The 17,893-nt window shown below is 43.4% G+C and overlaps 1 protein-coding gene across 1 annotated transcript in view; it reads left to right on the top strand.

Annotated features, from left to right (window-relative positions):
* The window catches only part of LOC132590571 (transient receptor potential cation channel subfamily M member 6-like), an 80,312-nt gene that overhangs the window by 10,485 nt on the left and 51,934 nt on the right, over positions 1 to 17,893 (top strand). The window contains exons 3-8 of the mRNA XM_060263508.1: positions 2,569 to 2,607; positions 7,151 to 7,325; positions 7,773 to 7,986; positions 8,734 to 8,858; positions 9,278 to 9,449; positions 10,382 to 10,556. Coding sequence (XP_060119491.1) covers positions 2,569 to 2,607; positions 7,151 to 7,325; positions 7,773 to 7,986; positions 8,734 to 8,858; positions 9,278 to 9,449; positions 10,382 to 10,556 — 900 coding nt within the window. The remainder of the gene's footprint in view (positions 1 to 2,568; positions 2,608 to 7,150; positions 7,326 to 7,772; positions 7,987 to 8,733; positions 8,859 to 9,277; positions 9,450 to 10,381; positions 10,557 to 17,893) is intronic.

Genomic DNA, 17,893 nt, shown 5'->3' with positions numbered 1-17,893 from the left:
GACGCCATGGTTGATCCAATCGTAGGGACACAGGCAGTAACAGTAGATCAGGTCATTACTACAGCTCGTAAACCTTCTACCAGACGCTTATATAGAGCTAAATGGAAGCATTTTGTGCATTGGGCCACTGCCTCAGGGAATAGAACCCCATACTTGTAGGATTTCTTATATATTCAAATTCTTGTTATCCCTTAAGGGAGAGGGTTTGGCTAACGCTTCGATTAAGGTGTACCTAGCAGCCATTCTTTTCATTACAAGATTGAATCCTTATCAGTTTTTGCTCAACCTGAATCCAAAAGTTTTCTCAAAGGTCTTAACAATTTGTATCCTCCTGTGGTGTCCCCGATACCTCAGTGGAGCTTATCCTTGGTGTTAACACAACTTGTACATAAACCGTTTGAACCAATGGCTATGTGTGACTTGTCTTTCCTGTCCTACAAGGTAGCCTTTTTGGTAGCGATCACTTCCGCTAGGTGAGTAGGGGAACTTTCTGTACTTTCTATAGAACCACCATTTCTTAAGATACATTGAGATTGGTTGGTTCTTCGTCCAAAAATGGGTTTCCTCCCAAAGGTTGTATCCAGATTTCACCTCAATCAGGACATTACCTTACCGGTCTTTTTTCCTTCCCCTACATCGACTGCGGAATGATCTCTACATACCCTAGACCTTAGGAGAGCGATACTATTTTACATAGACAGAACAAGGGAGTTCAGAAAAGACACCTGTCTTTTTGTTTGCTTTCATGGTCCTAATAAGAGACGTGGTGTTTCTTCGCAAACATTGTCACGATGGATTTGTTCCGCTATTTGCATAGCGTACTCCTTGGCAAACACTCATTGTCCAATACAGCTCTCTGCACATTCCACAAGAGCACAGGCCTCTTCAGCGGCATTCCAGGCTGGCCTTCCGCTACTCGACATCTGCCAGGCAGCCACTTGGTCGACACCTTCAAGGTTCGTGCACCACTACACCATGGACGTTGATGCACATCAGGATGCCGCAGTGGGGAAGTCAATTCTACAGGCCATGTTCTGCTAGGACATTTCACACCCACCTCCAAGGCACGTGAACTCGCTATTCTCCCATGCGGAACTGCTCAGAGGCCACGAAGATGAAAAACAGGGTTTGCACTTACCTGTAACCTTTGTTCATCAAGTGGTCTTCTGTGCAGGCACACATCCCTCCCTCCATCCCTGCTGTGGCTGTTCTAGCTTAAGTGCAGTCCCATGTGTGCCTGCACAGAAGGCCACTCAATGAACAAAGGTTACAGGTAAGTGCAATCCCTATTTATCCCTGACTTGCCTAACCTCAACCAGGGCCAGAGCATTTTCAGCCCTGGCCCCAGCCTGGTGCAATATGCTCCCATTAGAGATCAGGGCCCTTTGGGACCTCTTACAATTCTGCAGGGCCTGTAAGATGGAGCTATATCTCCAGGCTTTGGGGTGAGGCAGCAGATGTCAAATACCATCTGCCCTCTCCTGTTGTTAACTGCTGAGAGCAGAGCATTTACCATCTCTTTATTGAATATTACTGGGTTACCACAGAAATAGCCTAAATCGTTTGAATGCCATCTTGGTAAGGGTCAAGTTTTAATGTCTGATTATTGTTTTAAACCAATGCTGTATCCTGCCCTGAGCCCCTTCACAAGAAATGTGGGATATAAATTGAACCTAATAAATAAATAACAAACAATATATTATCAAAGTGTAACTAATAATCAATGAATGTTACATTTCTATAAGTGGGAAGGGAACCCATAATACTTGGGAGTTCTCTCCCCCTCATCACTTCCAATTTCCTCCTTAGGGCTCAATGAAAGGGTTGAGAGACTAGTGGGGGGAATCCCATATCTACATCCACAATTTCTGAGGCTGGCAAGGCTCCAGGACCCACCAACTAACACTCAGCCTGCAGTGGCTGCCAGTGTCCTTTGACACTGCACCTGGGGCCACAGTGGTGGCTGGCATCTTCTGCTGCTATGCTTAGGCCTGCAGTGGCAGCTGGCATCCTTTGCTTCTGCTTGGGTCTGCAATGACTGCCAGCATCTGGAGCAGCAGCTGGCATCCTTCACTGTTGCAGCTGTTGCCAGTGGTAGTGGCCAGCAATTACTGCAGCAACAGCCACAGCAGAGAATTATCCCAGCTGCTGCTCCAGACTTGGAACAGCAACTGATGTCCTTCTCTGCTGCACAGAATTAAGAGAAAGAAAACCAAAACTAATGTGGTAGCTGGGACAGTATATGTGGTAATCCATAGACTAGAACTACACATGTGCATGTTTGGGACATCAGCTGTTTGTATGACTACAGGCTGTACATATCTGTTCTCTTTTCCAAACAAGTTGTATACTGTTAAAGCTAACACTTTCAACCATTTTTTTCAGTGAGTATGCAACTCATTATTGTATATGAAGATCTCTGAATGGGGACCCAAATTGTGCAGCAATGTATCTACAGCCATCTATTCCAATATCTTTACTAAGCTGTATATAAAATATTTTATTTATGAAGTCATTGTAGAAAACACTGGCATATTCAAGTAATACTTTTTTTTAAATCTCACTTAGATGTCCTGCTGGATGCCAAATCTGCCAAAACTTAATCCGGTAAGACTACACACAGTTTCAGGTTGTATTTGCAGTTATTATATACACATCACTTATTTGTAAATCCGTTGTGTTTATTTCAGTAAGCTACTGACAGAGTAACTGTCCAGGGTAACCTCAAGGGGTACTGGGAACTCTTTCATGTATTTCCTGTTGTCATTCTTTGCACTCTTACCTTTCAGTAGTGCTATATTAATTGTCTGTGCTATAGCATGAACTTTTAAAACAGAAAAACTAAGAAAATTCATTCACTGGCATTCATCCGCCATCCCAACAGCAAGCAGAAGCCACTACTGTTCTAGCCAAGCTAAGCTTGACCCTCCATCTCAAAAATAGGCATTTTGTTCTGAGTGTCCCAAGCTCCACATCATCTGCTCACAAAGAACTTGAAGTACTGACAAACAAAAGAGAGGCAGAGATGAAGGTTCTACTTGGCCATGCTCATTGGGAGTGAGCTGAGCCCCAACAGCGCAGCCGGTATTTAATGAAGCTTATCTTGGTACCTTGATGGGGAACAGGTCTTGGTTACCATAAAGCAAAGTGATCTGGTGTGGCCTTGTTTGGAGTACATGCTGGGGGGGAGGGGTTGCCTATTTCTGTTCTTCCTGCTTCAGTCTGGTCTATTGTAGCTCTAGGTGAGTTCATCCATGTGCAGCATGTGTGGTGATAAAAGAGAGCTGTTTTTCAAGCAGTGTCCCCCAGCAAGGTTGAGCTAGCGCTGTCTTTCCTGATAATATGGTTTTGGATAGTAAAATAAAAGCTAGCTGTTGAGAACAGGACTACTGAAATGTACAAGAAGAGTCTGGCCCTGTCTCTGAATATAAGATTAATATGTATTTTAAAATGTCAAGCAAATATTCATTCCATAAATAGTTAAGCTAAGGCAACAAAATCTTTGTTCACCTATTAATACCCTTTGCCATCTCAAACTAGTTTTTCTAAAGTTACCCCTGTTTACTAGAAATCTTATTACAAGCTATAAACTGCATATTATTATTCTAGGGACCTGAATGAGCACTTGGGATCTGTTTTTGAATATGCAAAGATGGATAATGTCTAATACAGTTATTTTTCATAGCTGCCAGTTGGTCTACTCTGTGGTAGGCAACCTTTTTTGCCAGAGTGCAGAAAAAATATAGTATCTGTCTGTGAAGATGATGCTGTGCTAGCAACCAAAAGTAGGTAAAGAGAGAAAGGTTGTACTTTGGCAGATACAATGGGAGCAAGCAGAGATATAGCAGAAAGGCCAGCTCCTCAGGGGGGTTTCTTAGATCTGGCTTCAGGAGGTGATGATGGCCTTCAGCAATACCCATTGCTTCTCCTACGCCACTGGCCTAGGGGTGCTGCCAGCACTTCTGAGACTTATCCCAGTTTGGCTGGGTGAATTGTTCCTATGCACCAAGCAAAATAACCTGGCATGCTCCTGTTCTGCTTGTATAGCAGAGGTTGCCTACAACTGATCTAGCCTATATTTTAAAGAAAATTGTGGCATAGAATATTGGGTTTAAATGGCAGAGACTTTGGTCAGAATCCCTGGCCAGTCATGGAATTATCTCTTGGGGCAGGGCATGGATGAGTTACAGACCCTCAGCCTGACCTTTCTAATGTGGAAAGCTCTAACCTCTTTTGTTGTAAGAGGTTAGAGCTTTCCGCATTTTACTATTCTTTGTCCCTCAGTATGTATTGGAAAAGTTCTTACCTTTTGTCTGTCTTTTCTTTGAACTCACACTGAGCCTGTCAAAAACATATTGGTAGGGTTTTTTAAAAAGTGTAGAGGTATTGATATTTTTCAGCATGATATATAAACTTTATATATAAACTTTATGGTTAAATATAATAATGGGAGAAGTGACAGAAAGTGTAGGGAGTGCAAATAAGATTGTAGGAAATGAGACAATAGGTAAACAATATCAAACAAAATATAGAACAAAATGCCTATATCGGATCCATTGTTCAGCTCTTGATCCTTTTTCCAAGTCAGCTGCATGTGGATCCTTTTTCCAAGTCAGCTGCATGTGGAGAGCCAGTTTGGTGTAGTGGTTAAGTGTGTGGACTCTTATCTGGGAGAACTGGGTTTGATTCCCCACTCCTTCACTTGCACCTGCTAGCATGGCCTTGGGTCAGCCATAGCTCTGGCAGAAGTTGTCCTTGAAAGGGCAGCTGCTGGGAGAGCCCTCTCCAGCCCCACCCACCTCACAGGGTGTTTGTTGTGGGGGAGGAAGGTAAAGGAGATTGTGAGCGGCTCTGAGATTCTTCGGAGTGGAGGGCGGGATATAAATCCAATATCTTCTAACTTCAACTGGCATTCTTCAAAGCACTTAATGTAATGGTATATGCCCCATAGAAATCCAGCAACCCCTGTCCCCAGAACCAAGATTGTATTTTATGTTTAGTATAATCCGTTCAACAAAGCTCTTGCTTCTACTGCAGATTACATTTTGTTCCTTTAATAATTTAATCAATTACTTCTTTTTCTTGTTCCCTCTGTAACTGGACATATAATTTATGAATCAGTTCCCCCCCCAATTTTAGTGAGAGCCATTTTGATGTAGTGGTTAAGTGCATGGACTGTTATCTAGGAGAACCAGGTTTGATTTTCCACTCCTTCACTTGCAGCTGCTGGAATGACCTTGGGTCAGCCATAGCTCTCTCAGAGCTGTCCTTGAAAGGGCAGCTTCTGTGAGAGCTCTCAGCCCCACCTGCCTCACAGGGTGTCTGTTGTGGGGGAGGAAGGTAAAGGACATTGTAAGCCATTCTGAGATTCAGAGTGAATGGAAGAGTATATAAATCCAATATAATCTTCTTTCAGTTGTACCATATACTCTTTCATCATCACTGATGGTTGTAGGTACGTTCCTATGCTGAAACAGGAGTAGTATTGTCCAGGGATACTGGCCCTAGCCCTGCACTCCCCCATTCCAGAGAAGATGCCCACCCTCAGACAATGCTTTATTAGGCCAGCCCAGAGAAGGCCAAGGAGGGAGGGTCAGGCCATTACCAAGATATTCTGGGAGAGGCAATCAGCAAGAGAAAGAATAGGAACAGGGTAAAAGGGAATCCCGCTGTGATGAACTTAAAGCAGTTTGCCTGGTGGGTGTGTAAAAGCTCACTCTAATTGGCTGAGCCACTTTCATGGAGACAAAATGTATCAAGTTGGAAGAAGGCTAGCGGGGGGGGGGGGGCAGGAATATCTCCTCAGAGTTTAGTTCAGTTGTGAGATTGTCTGAGAAAGTAGTGTAGAGCAGTCTGTTGGCTTAGTTCCTTGAGACAGAACTGGTGAATTAGAGTTTCTGTCTGAAAGAGAGTTTAATTGAGAGAAGGGGCAAAACCAAGCTCTTTCTGAGGGAAAATTCTCTAAGTGGTGGCAAACCATGTCACTAAAGTAGAGGAAACTTGAGGGCTCTGCTGAGGAGTTCTGTCAGTGCTACAGGGCAGATTCCTGGTTCAAATACAGAACGCAAACACACTGGGAGAGGCTAAAGATCTCGTGGCTGTTAGGAAATCCCAGAAGTCAGACAGGGAGAATAGCTGTGTGGGACTGAACACAGGGAACTGAGGTGCTGGTGTGATAGCACTCAAGGTTGTTACTCCTTTAGTATTACTCAATGTCTGGAGTCTACCTGAATGCTAGCGGAGAGTGATTCTGGCACATGTTCAGACACTCCTCTGAGTGAAAGACAAAGAGTGTGTGGATTTTATATTTAGAAGCCTGAACCAACTTTTATACATCTTTCTCTGATAAGAGTGTTTTCAAGTGTTGAGGAAATGCTGCCCATTTGTTTTGTTTTACAATATCAGCCTGCCTGTTGTTTATATTACTTCAGCCTGCCAACATCTCTGGTGATTAGAGATCATTTGATTAGTTGAATTTCTGCCTGCCAACTGATTTAATAACCAGCCTATAATTATTATTTGCTCCCTTCCTTGCCTTCTGTATCCAATAAACTTCATATTTTGGTTTTGAATTTAAAAACGTCTTGGTGCTTTTAATTTCTGACAAGATTTTATTCTGTGTGCTTGAGGTACTGGGTAAAGATGACAAAAATTCATAGTGGTCACTATTACTATGCTGACCCTGACTGTTCCTCACACCCCCTCTCAGACTTCTAAGACAGTGGGGGAGTTTAAGAGATATAACTTGAGAAAAAAATTCGGAAATGACAAGGAATTGATACCACATATTGTAAAAACAGTTTGCCTTTCCATGACACAGATTCTAGCAAGCATGCCATGTTAATAGTAGTATTGTTGTAAATTTTCGGCTTGGCTAATGTTCTGGTAAATACCAGAAGGATTAAGGTAAGTTCCTTATGAAATAGATTAGTGAGTTTTAACACAAAATTGGTTATATTTTAAAAAGACTTTACAGGCATCTGAAGATATTTGGAAAAACCCTCAGGTTACTTGGGTTTCTGAAAAAGTCGAGGCAACTATAATAGCATTATAATTCAGTACAATAATGTGAGCTGTTCAGCATTCCAAGATATGCAGAATTTATTAGATGTGTGCCCTGATTACTGAGTATTCATTTGTTTTATTTGAGATGTTGCTGTGGACGGCTCATTGGAGACCATCCTGGGATAGATTATAGTTGGCCTGCTGGCCAGTCTGTGAAGGAGAAAGAAGAATGGTCTGTCCAAAAGAATACAGAGGCAAGTCCAACTGATACCTTTGGTACTATCAATTTCCAAGATGGCGATCATACCTACCATGCCAAGGTTTGTATACATTTTAAATGAGGTTTTAACAGTTGTTTTATAACCTGATCAATTTAGTGACAACAGCATCAATAGAAGGAATGTATATGTGAGACTGATCAAGTGCTACAGAGGGGGTATTCCTTCTAATTCATATCATCTCACTTTGCCATTGACGGATTTACTTCTGTCATATGTAGTTAAGTGGTTACTGTAACCATGGACTTTGAAAACGGGTAATTTTATGCAAATAAAAATTTTGAAGGCAACTGTTAAAGGCTGTCATGTTCTGGATGCAGACATGATGATATTTTTGTATAGATGTGAAGGAATTGGCTAGAAGAATTATTAAAACTAGTGGCAAACTGAAAAGATTAGAACCAAAATACTATGTTATTCTTCTGGGAAAGTACCAATATACTCTCTCCTTCCATGTATGTTCTAAAAAATGCAGTTTCCCCCCCTCAGTATATTAGAACTTCTTATGACACCAAGCTGGATCAGTTGCTGCAATTGATGGTGAAAGAATGGCAGATGGAACTGCCAAAACTGGTAATTTCTGTTCATGGTGGAAACCAAAACTTCAAGCTTCCATCTAAACTTAAGCAGCTTTTCAGCAAAGGCTTGGTCAAAGCTGCTGAGACTACAGGGGCATGGATACTAACAGAAGGCATCAATACTGGTATAGTATTTTTAATGTTATCTTCTCATTCTATATGACAAGCTGAGCAGCATGTTACAGTGTGTTGATAGTGTATGTTAATTATTATATTAACACACATGAAAGGTTACGTGACCATTCTGTCTCTTGATTACTCTGCATGTTCAGTGTGTTCATATCTTCTAGATGCACATGTACCAAAATATTCTGGCCAGGGGATACTGCAGTCATACTGCCTCCTGTAATAAATCCTTGGACCCCACCCCTTTGTATAAGTAGAGGCAATTCCACAGACACAGTGGAAGATTTCTCTGTTGAAACATAGGTCTACTCTTATAATGTTAAAAGCAAGGTTCAATATCAATAGGTGTGTGGTGAGGAGACTTCAACTGTATCTACACTGCTGCTTCCATGTTCTCTGTTCAAATAATTTTATTTCAACTAAACTAACTTCTAGTAATAAGCACGTGACAGAGGAAAAGTTCACCAATGTGTGGGAAGTAAGTTTAGAACTCCCATTACATGTAATTTTACCAGTGGGGCAAACAGCTACCTGGGGCTGTTTTGGGCAGGGAAAATAGTATGAAGGAAGGAGTAAGCCCCTGCATGTGCCATAGTCCTAATCCAGATTGGACACACAAATGCCTTGGTATTTCTTTCTGAGTATGGATCTCTCAGACCATGTCTATTGACTTGACATAGATTTTCCCTTTTGGAATAAGATGCCATGGAAAAATGACAATTGTTTTATACTAATAATTTGTTTAGGAATATCCAAGCATGTTGGTGATGCATTAAAAGTTCATGCTTCTCAGCATTTAAGAAAGATCTGGGCTGTTGGAATCCCTCCCTGGGGTATCATTGAGAACCAAAAGGACCTCATTGGGAAAAATGTGAGTTGATTAATGCTCTTTGTTATATATTTATTTTGAAAAGACCTTCACCCCAAGCATTCAGTTTGCATAGGACAAGTTTTCATTAAGGCAACAAGTTATCTGCCTGTTCATGAAAATGTGTATTATGCAAACTGAATTGTAAGGTCTCCCCCCACCAGCCAATATAATCTTTGTTTTGGTTAAGCTTCTCATTGTATAGAAGTTCTACTGAGTGCAAAAGTACTACTATAAGACAGAGAACATTATGACTGTATGACTCAAAGTACCGTAAGTGGATGTGCAATATATTATGCTATGTATGGCAGGGGTCCCTATTTTCCTCATTCTGAGCATGTAAAGCCATCCTGATAACAGTACCAGAGTGTTGGTTTGTTTTTTGTTTTGGAAGGACCACTTTTGCTTTTAATTCTCTTTAGGTAGTCTGCCTGTATCAGACTTTGAGCAACCCACTCAGTAAGTTGAGCAAACTAAATAGTATGCATTCACATTTCATACTGGCTGATGATGGGACAGTGGGCAAGTATGGTAATGAGATGAAGCTCAGGAGGAATCTGGAGAAATACCTTTCACTTCAGAAAATCCATACTAGTAAGTAATGCTAATTTTTCATTACTCCCATAATCAACCTCACAGATACTTCTCTGAGAAATTATGCTTGTTGTTTCCAAACATTAATGTTAAGAAACTAGAGGGAACATGTTCTCTGGGACCTCAGGATGGTATATATTTTTCATATATCAGATCAGTGAATGGGGCATACCTTAAATCTGCAATGCAGATTTTCCCAGCATTTCAGCCACAGGCTCTCCAAGTGATCCCTGTGTATAGAACTAATCCACCATGAAATTGGCTCTAAGGCTTTCTGTGTTTATTTCAGAGAGAGCTGGGCCAATTTTAATTTGGTGAAATGGAAGTCTATAAAACTACTTTAGCTTACCTCTATTAATAAGAAGTCTTATTAAAGATCTTCATGGAACATATTTTTAGTTGTTGCAATATCCATATCATAAATGTATCCTATTCAGAATCAGTGTGTGATGGGAAGATCAGAATTGCACATTCATCCTTTCCTTGATATGTGTATTCATATAACCTCTGAACTGAGCATACAGGTGTAGAACCCATATCCACCTAGACTCTCTCCGTCTCCAAAGGTCAGCTTATATGAATCTTTCCTGTGTTCAGAAAAATCATGATGAACACATGGAAGACATAGGTGAGGCTAGCAGGCATGATTACTCTCTTCCACATGACCTTCTGCATATGTACATTTTCTACACAGAGTCAGTTTCACTATTATTTGATTTCCGTTTTAGCTAGCATTTTCTATTTTCATCAGCAATATTTGATTTTTGTTGCCGGTTCTAGGAATATTCAATTTTTTCTTACTTGAAAAAGTCTTATCACACAAATTTTCTCTTATCTTTCCCCCCCTTGATAGGGCAAAAGTGACCATTGGTGTGAATTTGAGAAAATATGCCTTGAGTTGCTGGTGGCTGTTTCTGCTTGTTTTGAAATAGGAATGGGACAAGGAGTGCCCTTAGTTGGGCTACTGGTGGAAGGTGATCCAAATGAGATCCTGACAGTATGGGAATATCTGAAGGAAAAACCTACTGTTCCTGTAGTAGTTTGTGAAGGAACTGGGAGAGCTGCTGACCTCATTGCTTTCATGCACAAACACACTGCTGATATAACGTGAGTACTTTCAAGTTCCAGTATTTGCAACAAAATGCCTTCAGGTATTTAAAATTAATAGAGTGTATGGTGCTGTAGGCAAGGAAACCTTTCATTCCAAATGTTTTTTTTTAAATAGTGTGGTAAGCATTCAGCTGCAAAAGGAAATGTCAGTTTTCAAGTTTACATTTCTCCATTGTTTTCTTTACAGGCCCTTTCATGCTATACCCCTTTATGATATTTTGTTCAGTCGCACAGTTGAGTCCGACTCTTTGCGACCCCATGGACGAAGTCACACCAGACCCTCCTGTCTTCCACCATCCTCCGAAGTCTGCTCAAATTTGTGTTTGTTACATCAGTCATGGTGTCATGGTGCGACCGAATTGTCCGGCGGTATAACCGGCTGGGCAGGCTGGGCCCACCAACTTCGTCAGCCTAAGAGAAGGAAAACTCTAACATCAAACCCGGGCAGATAGAGCTCGTTAATGTAACACCTACCACCTGGAGGACTCACTGCCGGCGTCCCGGCTTACTGGGCCATGGCAGATGACCCCCAGGTGAAAGGGTGGAGCCAGTACCGCGCACACTGCGCTTCACCTAAAAAATTCCTCTGCGCAGGCCTGAAGGGCATATCCACACACACAACCCACAACGCATCAAGCGATAGGCAAGGGGCGAAACGGCAGGTGGAAGGTGCCACTGGAAGCCGCAGTCCCGATCCTGCATGTAGGCGGTTCAGGATATTGGTCGCCTGATGCTAACCCGGAGACGAAAGCATCTTTCGGCAGCACCCTGAACGACCAAGCAGCCTTATCTAGGGACAGCACTGCTTGCTCCACACGGAGAGGGGCCTAGAAAAGGTGGCCTAAACAAAGCTCGTCTCCCCCACCCCAGTTGGCTAGCCGCGGTCAACGGGCATCCTTACTTGCGGTCGAAAAATAACAACAAAGAAAAGGCATGCACCTGCCTCACAAAGTGTGCAAAGACTAAAGCTTGCGTGTTGGAACATCAGAACCATGCTTGACACAGTAGGCAGTGGTCGCCCTGAACGACGCTCTGCTCTAGTTGCCCACGAACTTCTCAGGTTGAATATCGACATAACAGCTCTCAGTGAGGTCCGTTTCCCTGAGGAAGGTAGTCTTCAAGAACACGGTGCTGGCTATACCCTCTACTGGTCGGGTAAGTCAAAGGCTGAGAGCCGCCTTTCTGGCGTTGGCTTCATGGTCAGGAACTCCATTGCCTCCAAACTCGAAAACCTTCCAACAGGTCACTCAGATCGCATCATGTCCATGCGCCTCCCACTTCAAAACAAGCAGCATGCAACACTCTTCAGTGTGTATGCCCCAACCCTTCAAGCAGATCCTGCAGAAAAGAACAAGTTCTATGCTGATCTACGCAACCTTGTACGGAAGACCCCTACAGAGGACAAGGTGATCATCCTTGGCGACTTCAATGCCAGAGTAGGTAAAGACTCGGAAGCCTGGAAAGGAGTACTTGGCAAACACGGCATTGGCAACTGCAATGACAACGGGCGCCTCCTGCTAGAATTCTGCATGGAGCACCAGCTCACCATCACCAACACTATCTTCCAGCAGAAGAACAGACTGAAGACAACCTGGATGCACCCACGGTCCAAGCATTGGCACCTTATCGACTACATTCTGGTGCGCCAGAGAGACCTTCGAGATGTCTTACACACCCGAGTAATGCCCAGCGCAGAATGTCATACGGATCATCGTCTTATACGCTGCAATCTCCGTCTTCACTTTAAACCCACACCCAGGAGAGGAGGTATCCCTCGGAGGAAGTTTCAGGTTGGCAGCCTCCAGTCAGCCGAAGTTAAAGCTGCCTTCCAGGCAAAACTCCAGTCAAGAATTGAGGACCTCAGTTGCCCCACAGACCCTTCTCCAGAAGCACTCTGGGAACACCTAAAAACTACCGTCCTGCAGATCTCTGAAGAAGTCCTCGGGTTCTCCACAAGGAAGAACAAGGACTGGCTTGATGAGAACAATCAAGAGATCCAAGAATTACTGGCAAAAAAGAGATCTGCCTACCAAGCACATCTTGCTCAGCCCTCCTGTCCTGGGAAAAAAGCAACCTTTCGCGCTGCATGTAGCAACCTCCAGCGCAAGCTTCGAGACATTCAGAACGAGTGGTGGACCAAGCTTGCAGAGAGAACCCAGCTGTGTGCAGACACTGGTGATTTAAGAGGGTTCTACGAAGCCCTGAAGGCAGTATATGGTCCATCATATCAGGCTCAGAGTCCCTTGCATAGTGCAGACGGCCAAGTGCTCCTCACAGACAAGGCATCCATACTGAACCGGTGGTCGGAGTATTTTCAGGTTCTCTTCAGTGCCAACCGCGTAGTTCAAGATTCAGCAATCCACCTCACCCCACTTCAACCGGTGAAAACAGAGTTGGATGAGATCCCCACCCTAGAAGAGACTGTTAAAGCCATCAAGCAACTGAAAAGTGGCAAGGCAGCAGGAGTTGATGGAATTCCACCAGAGATCTGGAAGCATGGGGGCACAGTACTACATAGCTCACTTCACAAAGTACTTGTCACCTGCTGGGAACAAGGCAAATTACCACAGGACTTTCGCGATGCAATCATCATCACCCTATACAAGAACAAAGGGGAAAAGTCAGACTGCTCCAACTACCGGGGGATAACCCTGCTCTCCATTGCAGGCAAAATCCTTGCCAGAATACTCCTGAACAGACTGGTGCCCACCATTGCAGAAGAACTCCTCCCAGAGAGCCAGTGCGGCTTCAGAGCTAACAGGAGCACCACCGACATGGTATTTGTTCTCAGGCAGCTCCAAGAGAAATGCAGGGAACAGAACAAGGCTCTGTATGTGACTTTTGTCGACCTTACCAAAGCTTTCGATACCGTTAGCAGGAAAGGCCTGTGGCAAATCTTGGAACGTTTAGGATGTCCCCCAAGGTTCCTCAGCATGATCATCCAGCTACACGAAGACCAGCGAGGCCAAGTCAGACACTGCAACGACCTCTCGGAGCCCTTCCCAATAGGCACAGGTGTAAAGCAAGGCTGCGTTCTCGCGCCAACTCTCTTTACGATCTTCTTTAGCATGATGCTTCAAAGAGCCGCAGTAGATCTAGATGAGGACGATGGTGTCTACATCCACTATCGCACCGATGGCAGCCTGTTCAACCTGAGGCGACTAAAGGCACACTCCAAGACAATGGAAAAACTCATCCGAGAGCTACTGTTTGCTGATGATGCTGCACTCGTCTCCCACTCGGTATCAGCTCTGCAGCATATGACGTCCTGCTTTGCAGAGGCTGCCAAGCTATTCGGCCTAGAAGTTAGTCTGAAGAAGACAGAAGTTCTCCACCAGCCTGCACCCCAGGAAGATTATCACCCTCCCTGCATCACTGTGGGTGAATCAGTTCTGAAGACAGTCCAGCAGTTCAGCTACCTGGGGTGCATCATCTCCTCAGATGCCAAGATCGACAAGGAGATTGACAACAGGCTGGCAAAGGCAAACCGTGCATTTGGCCGACTGCACAAAAGAGTGTGGAGCAACAAGCATCTGAAAAAAGGCACAAAGATCAGTGTTTACAAAGCGGTTGTGATGACAACCCTCATCTATGGCTCCGAATCGTGGGTTTTATACCGTCATCACCTGCGACTCCTCGAGCGCTTTCATCAGCGCTGCCTTCGCACCATCCTCAACATCCACTGGAGTGACTTTGTGACCAACACTGAAGTCCTCAAGCGGGCAGAGGTTACCAGCATCGAGGCACTGCTTTTGAAGACGCAGCTGCGCTGGGCAGGGCATATTTCTAGGATGGAAAACCACCGCCTTCCCAAGATTGCCCTGTATGGCGAACTCTCCACCGGCCATCGAAATAGAGGGGCACCAAAGAAGAGGTACAAGGACTCCTTGAAGAAATCCCTTAGCACCTGTCACATCAACCATCACCAGTGGTCTGACCTAGCCTCAGATCGCAAAGCATGGAGGCACACCATCCACCAGGCTGTCTCTTCCTTTGAGAACACACGCATAGCTGGTCTTGAGGACAAAAGGAGATTGAGGAAGAATCGCACTGCTACAGGACCAACCCTAAATCAGACTTTTCCCTGCAGCCGCTGTGGCCGGACCTGCCTGTCCCACATTGGTCTTGTCAGCCACCAGCGAGCCTGCAGCAAACGTGGACTATTGCACCCTTCTTAAATCTTCGTTCGCGAAGCCAAGCCGAGAGAGAGAGAGAGAGACATCAGTAACACTGTCCAGCCATCTCATCTTTTGCCGTCCCCTTCTTCTTTTGCCTTCTGTCTTCCCCAGCATCAGGATCTTCACCAAGGAGTGCTGCCTTCTCATTTGGTGACCAAAGTATTTGAGCTTCAGCTTCAGCATCTGACCTTCCAGGGAACAGTCTGGGTTGATTTCCCTTAGGACTGACTGATTTGATCTTCTTGCAGCCTTCTCCAGCACCACAGCTCAAAAGCATCTATTCTTCTGTGCTCGGCCTTCCTTATGGTCCAGCTCTCATAGCCATACATTACTACTGGGAATACCATCCCTTTGACTATACGGACTTTTGTTGGCAGGGTGATGACTCTACTTTTTATTATACTGCCCAGGTTCGCCGTAGCTGCCCTCCCAAGGAGCAAATGTCTTTTAATTTCATGGCTACAGTCAGCATCTGTAGTGATCTTGGATCTCAGAAATGTGAAGTCTGTCACTACTTCCATGTCTACCCCTTCTATTTGCCAAGGTGTGATGGGGCCAGATGCCATGATCTTAGTTTTTTTGATGTTGAGTTTCAAGTCTACTTTTGTGCTCTCCTCTTTCACCCTCAACGAGAGGTTCTTTAGGTCCTCCTCCCTTTCTGCCATTAGAGTAGTGTCATCTGCATATCTGAGGTTGTTGAAGTTTTTCCCAGCAATCTTAATTCTGGCTTGTGCTTCATCCAGGCCAGCATTCTACATGATGTACTCTGCATATAAATTAAATAAGCAGGGTGACAATATACATCCTTGTCGAACTCCTTTTTGTATTCTAAACCAATCAGTTGTTCCATATCCCATTCTGACAGTTGCTTCTTGACCCTTATAGGTTTCTCAGGAGACATGTGAGGTGGTCTGGTACTCCCATATTGTTAAGGACTTGTCACAGTTTGTTGTGATCCACACAATCAAAAGCTTTAGCATAGTCAATGAAGCAGAAATAGATGTTTTTGTGATACTCCCGTGCTTTCTCCCTAATCCATCGAATGTTGGCAATCTGATCTCTAGTTCCTCTACCTCTCCGAAACCCAGCTTGAACTTCTGGTAGTTCCCGATCGACATACTGCTGAAGCCTAGCTTGCAGGATCTTTAACATGACCTTGCTGGCATGTGAAATGAGTGCAATGGTGCGGTAGTTTGAACATTCCTTGGCATTACCCTTCTTTGGGATTGGAGTATAAACTGATCTTTCCCAATCTTGTGGCCACTGTTGTGTTTTCCAAATTTTCTGACATAATGTGTGCATCACTTTAACAGCATCATCTTTTAGGACTTTGAATAGCTCAACTGGGATATCATTATCTCCGCTTGCTTTGTTGTTAGTAATGCTTTCTAAGGCCCATTTGACTTCACACTCCAGGATGTCTGACTTAAGGTCATTGATTTTACTGTCATAGTTGTTCGGGACATTGAGATCCTTCTTGTATAATTCTTCTGTGTATTCTTGCCACCTCTTCCTGATCTCGTCTGCCTCTCTTAGTTCCCTACCATTTTTGTCCTTTATCATGGCCATCTTTGCACGAAACGTTCCCTTGATTTGTTCAATTTTCTTGAAGAGATCTCTTGTCCTTTCCATTCTATTATTTTCCTCTATTGCTTTGCATTGTTCCTTCAGGAAGGCCTCTTTATCTCTCCTTGCTGTTATCTGGAAATCTGCATTCAGTTGGATGAATTTTTCCTTTTCACCTTTGCATTTCACTTTCTTTCTTTCCTCAGCTATTTGTAAAGCCTCATCAGACAGCCACTTTGCTTTCTTGCATTTCTTTTTCTTTGGGATGGTGCTGATTGCTGCCTTCTGTACAATGCCATGAACCTCCATCCATAGTTCTTCAGGCACTCTGTCTAACAACTCTAGTTCCTTATGATACTTCCCCAAAATGCCTTGAAGAATGGCTTCATAGTTCCTATATATCAGCTATACATTGCAAACATATGCTTAGGAAACCTGGGATACTTTAGTTGCTGCCATTCTGTTCTGAAACCTGGGAAACTTTAGTCGCTGACATTCTGTTCCCTGAATAAGATTGCAACTGATTACAACTGATCTTCATATGACAGAGATCAGTTTACCTGGAGAAAATGGTGGCTTTGGAAGACTCTATGGCATTATACTCCATTGAGGTCCCTCCCGAACCCTGCCTTCTCAGGATCCATGCCCAAATTCTGCAATCCTATGCCTAGATGAAGCAACTGAAGTGGTGAAACAAGGCCTGTGTTTAGATTGAGAACTGGATGATACAATATTAATGTTTTGTAGAATGATCGATCTCAGGAATCCCATGCTATCTTCCACTGCCACCTTCCAATCCATTGATTCACCATTTCACTTTTATTTATTTTTATTTATTTATTTATTTATTTATTTATTTATTTATTTATTTATTTATTTATTTTTATTCTTTATTAATTCAATTTCTATCCCACCCTTCCTGCAAGTGGGTTCAGGGTGGGTTACAACAGAAGGGTTCACAAAGTAAACTATATTTAAAAATTAAAATGTACAACAATTAAAACCATCTCAAGTAATCTGTCCTGAATCCTGTTGTGAAATGTTGATAGTTAAAGTATTATTGATTATTTAGAATTGTTATTTCAGTAGAGCCCATTACAATTCCTTGTGTAATAAGGTTTAGCCTTTGGCAAAAAAACCCAGTATGACTAATCATCCCACTGCATTTTGTGTCTAAAGAGATCCTTTTAATCTCAGCAAAACTCATTCCCAGATAAGTTCAAAAGGAATGGGAAATTGCCAGCGACACACACAGGTTGCCCTGCACACAATTTCCCTGTAAACATAATCTTCCTCACCTCACCAGGAAAGGAAGCATGCTGATCTCTGATTTTGCGCTTCCACTCATGCATATGTCAATAGGAGTGAGTCAGGGAAAGGAGGAATAATTTTTGGTCTTGTTTCTCTGGGCTCTGCCTTTTATTAGTCTGGTAGCCAATCTGTTGTTGGGAGTCAATCAGATACTTAGACTATATTCCTACAACCTACACCTGTAGACTCTTCAATTTATGATGCATATGTCCAATAGTACCTTTGGGGCAGCCTCTCCCAGTATGCCCCTGGAAGAGCTTTGTGCCTAGTGAATAAAAA

Source organism: Heteronotia binoei, unplaced genomic scaffold (assembly GCF_032191835.1).
Source record: "Heteronotia binoei isolate CCM8104 ecotype False Entrance Well unplaced genomic scaffold, APGP_CSIRO_Hbin_v1 ptg000303l, whole genome shotgun sequence".
In the NCBI taxonomy this organism is placed as follows: Eukaryota; Metazoa; Chordata; class Lepidosauria; order Squamata; family Gekkonidae; genus Heteronotia; species Heteronotia binoei.
This window is presented reverse-complemented; position numbering and strand designations above follow the sequence as displayed.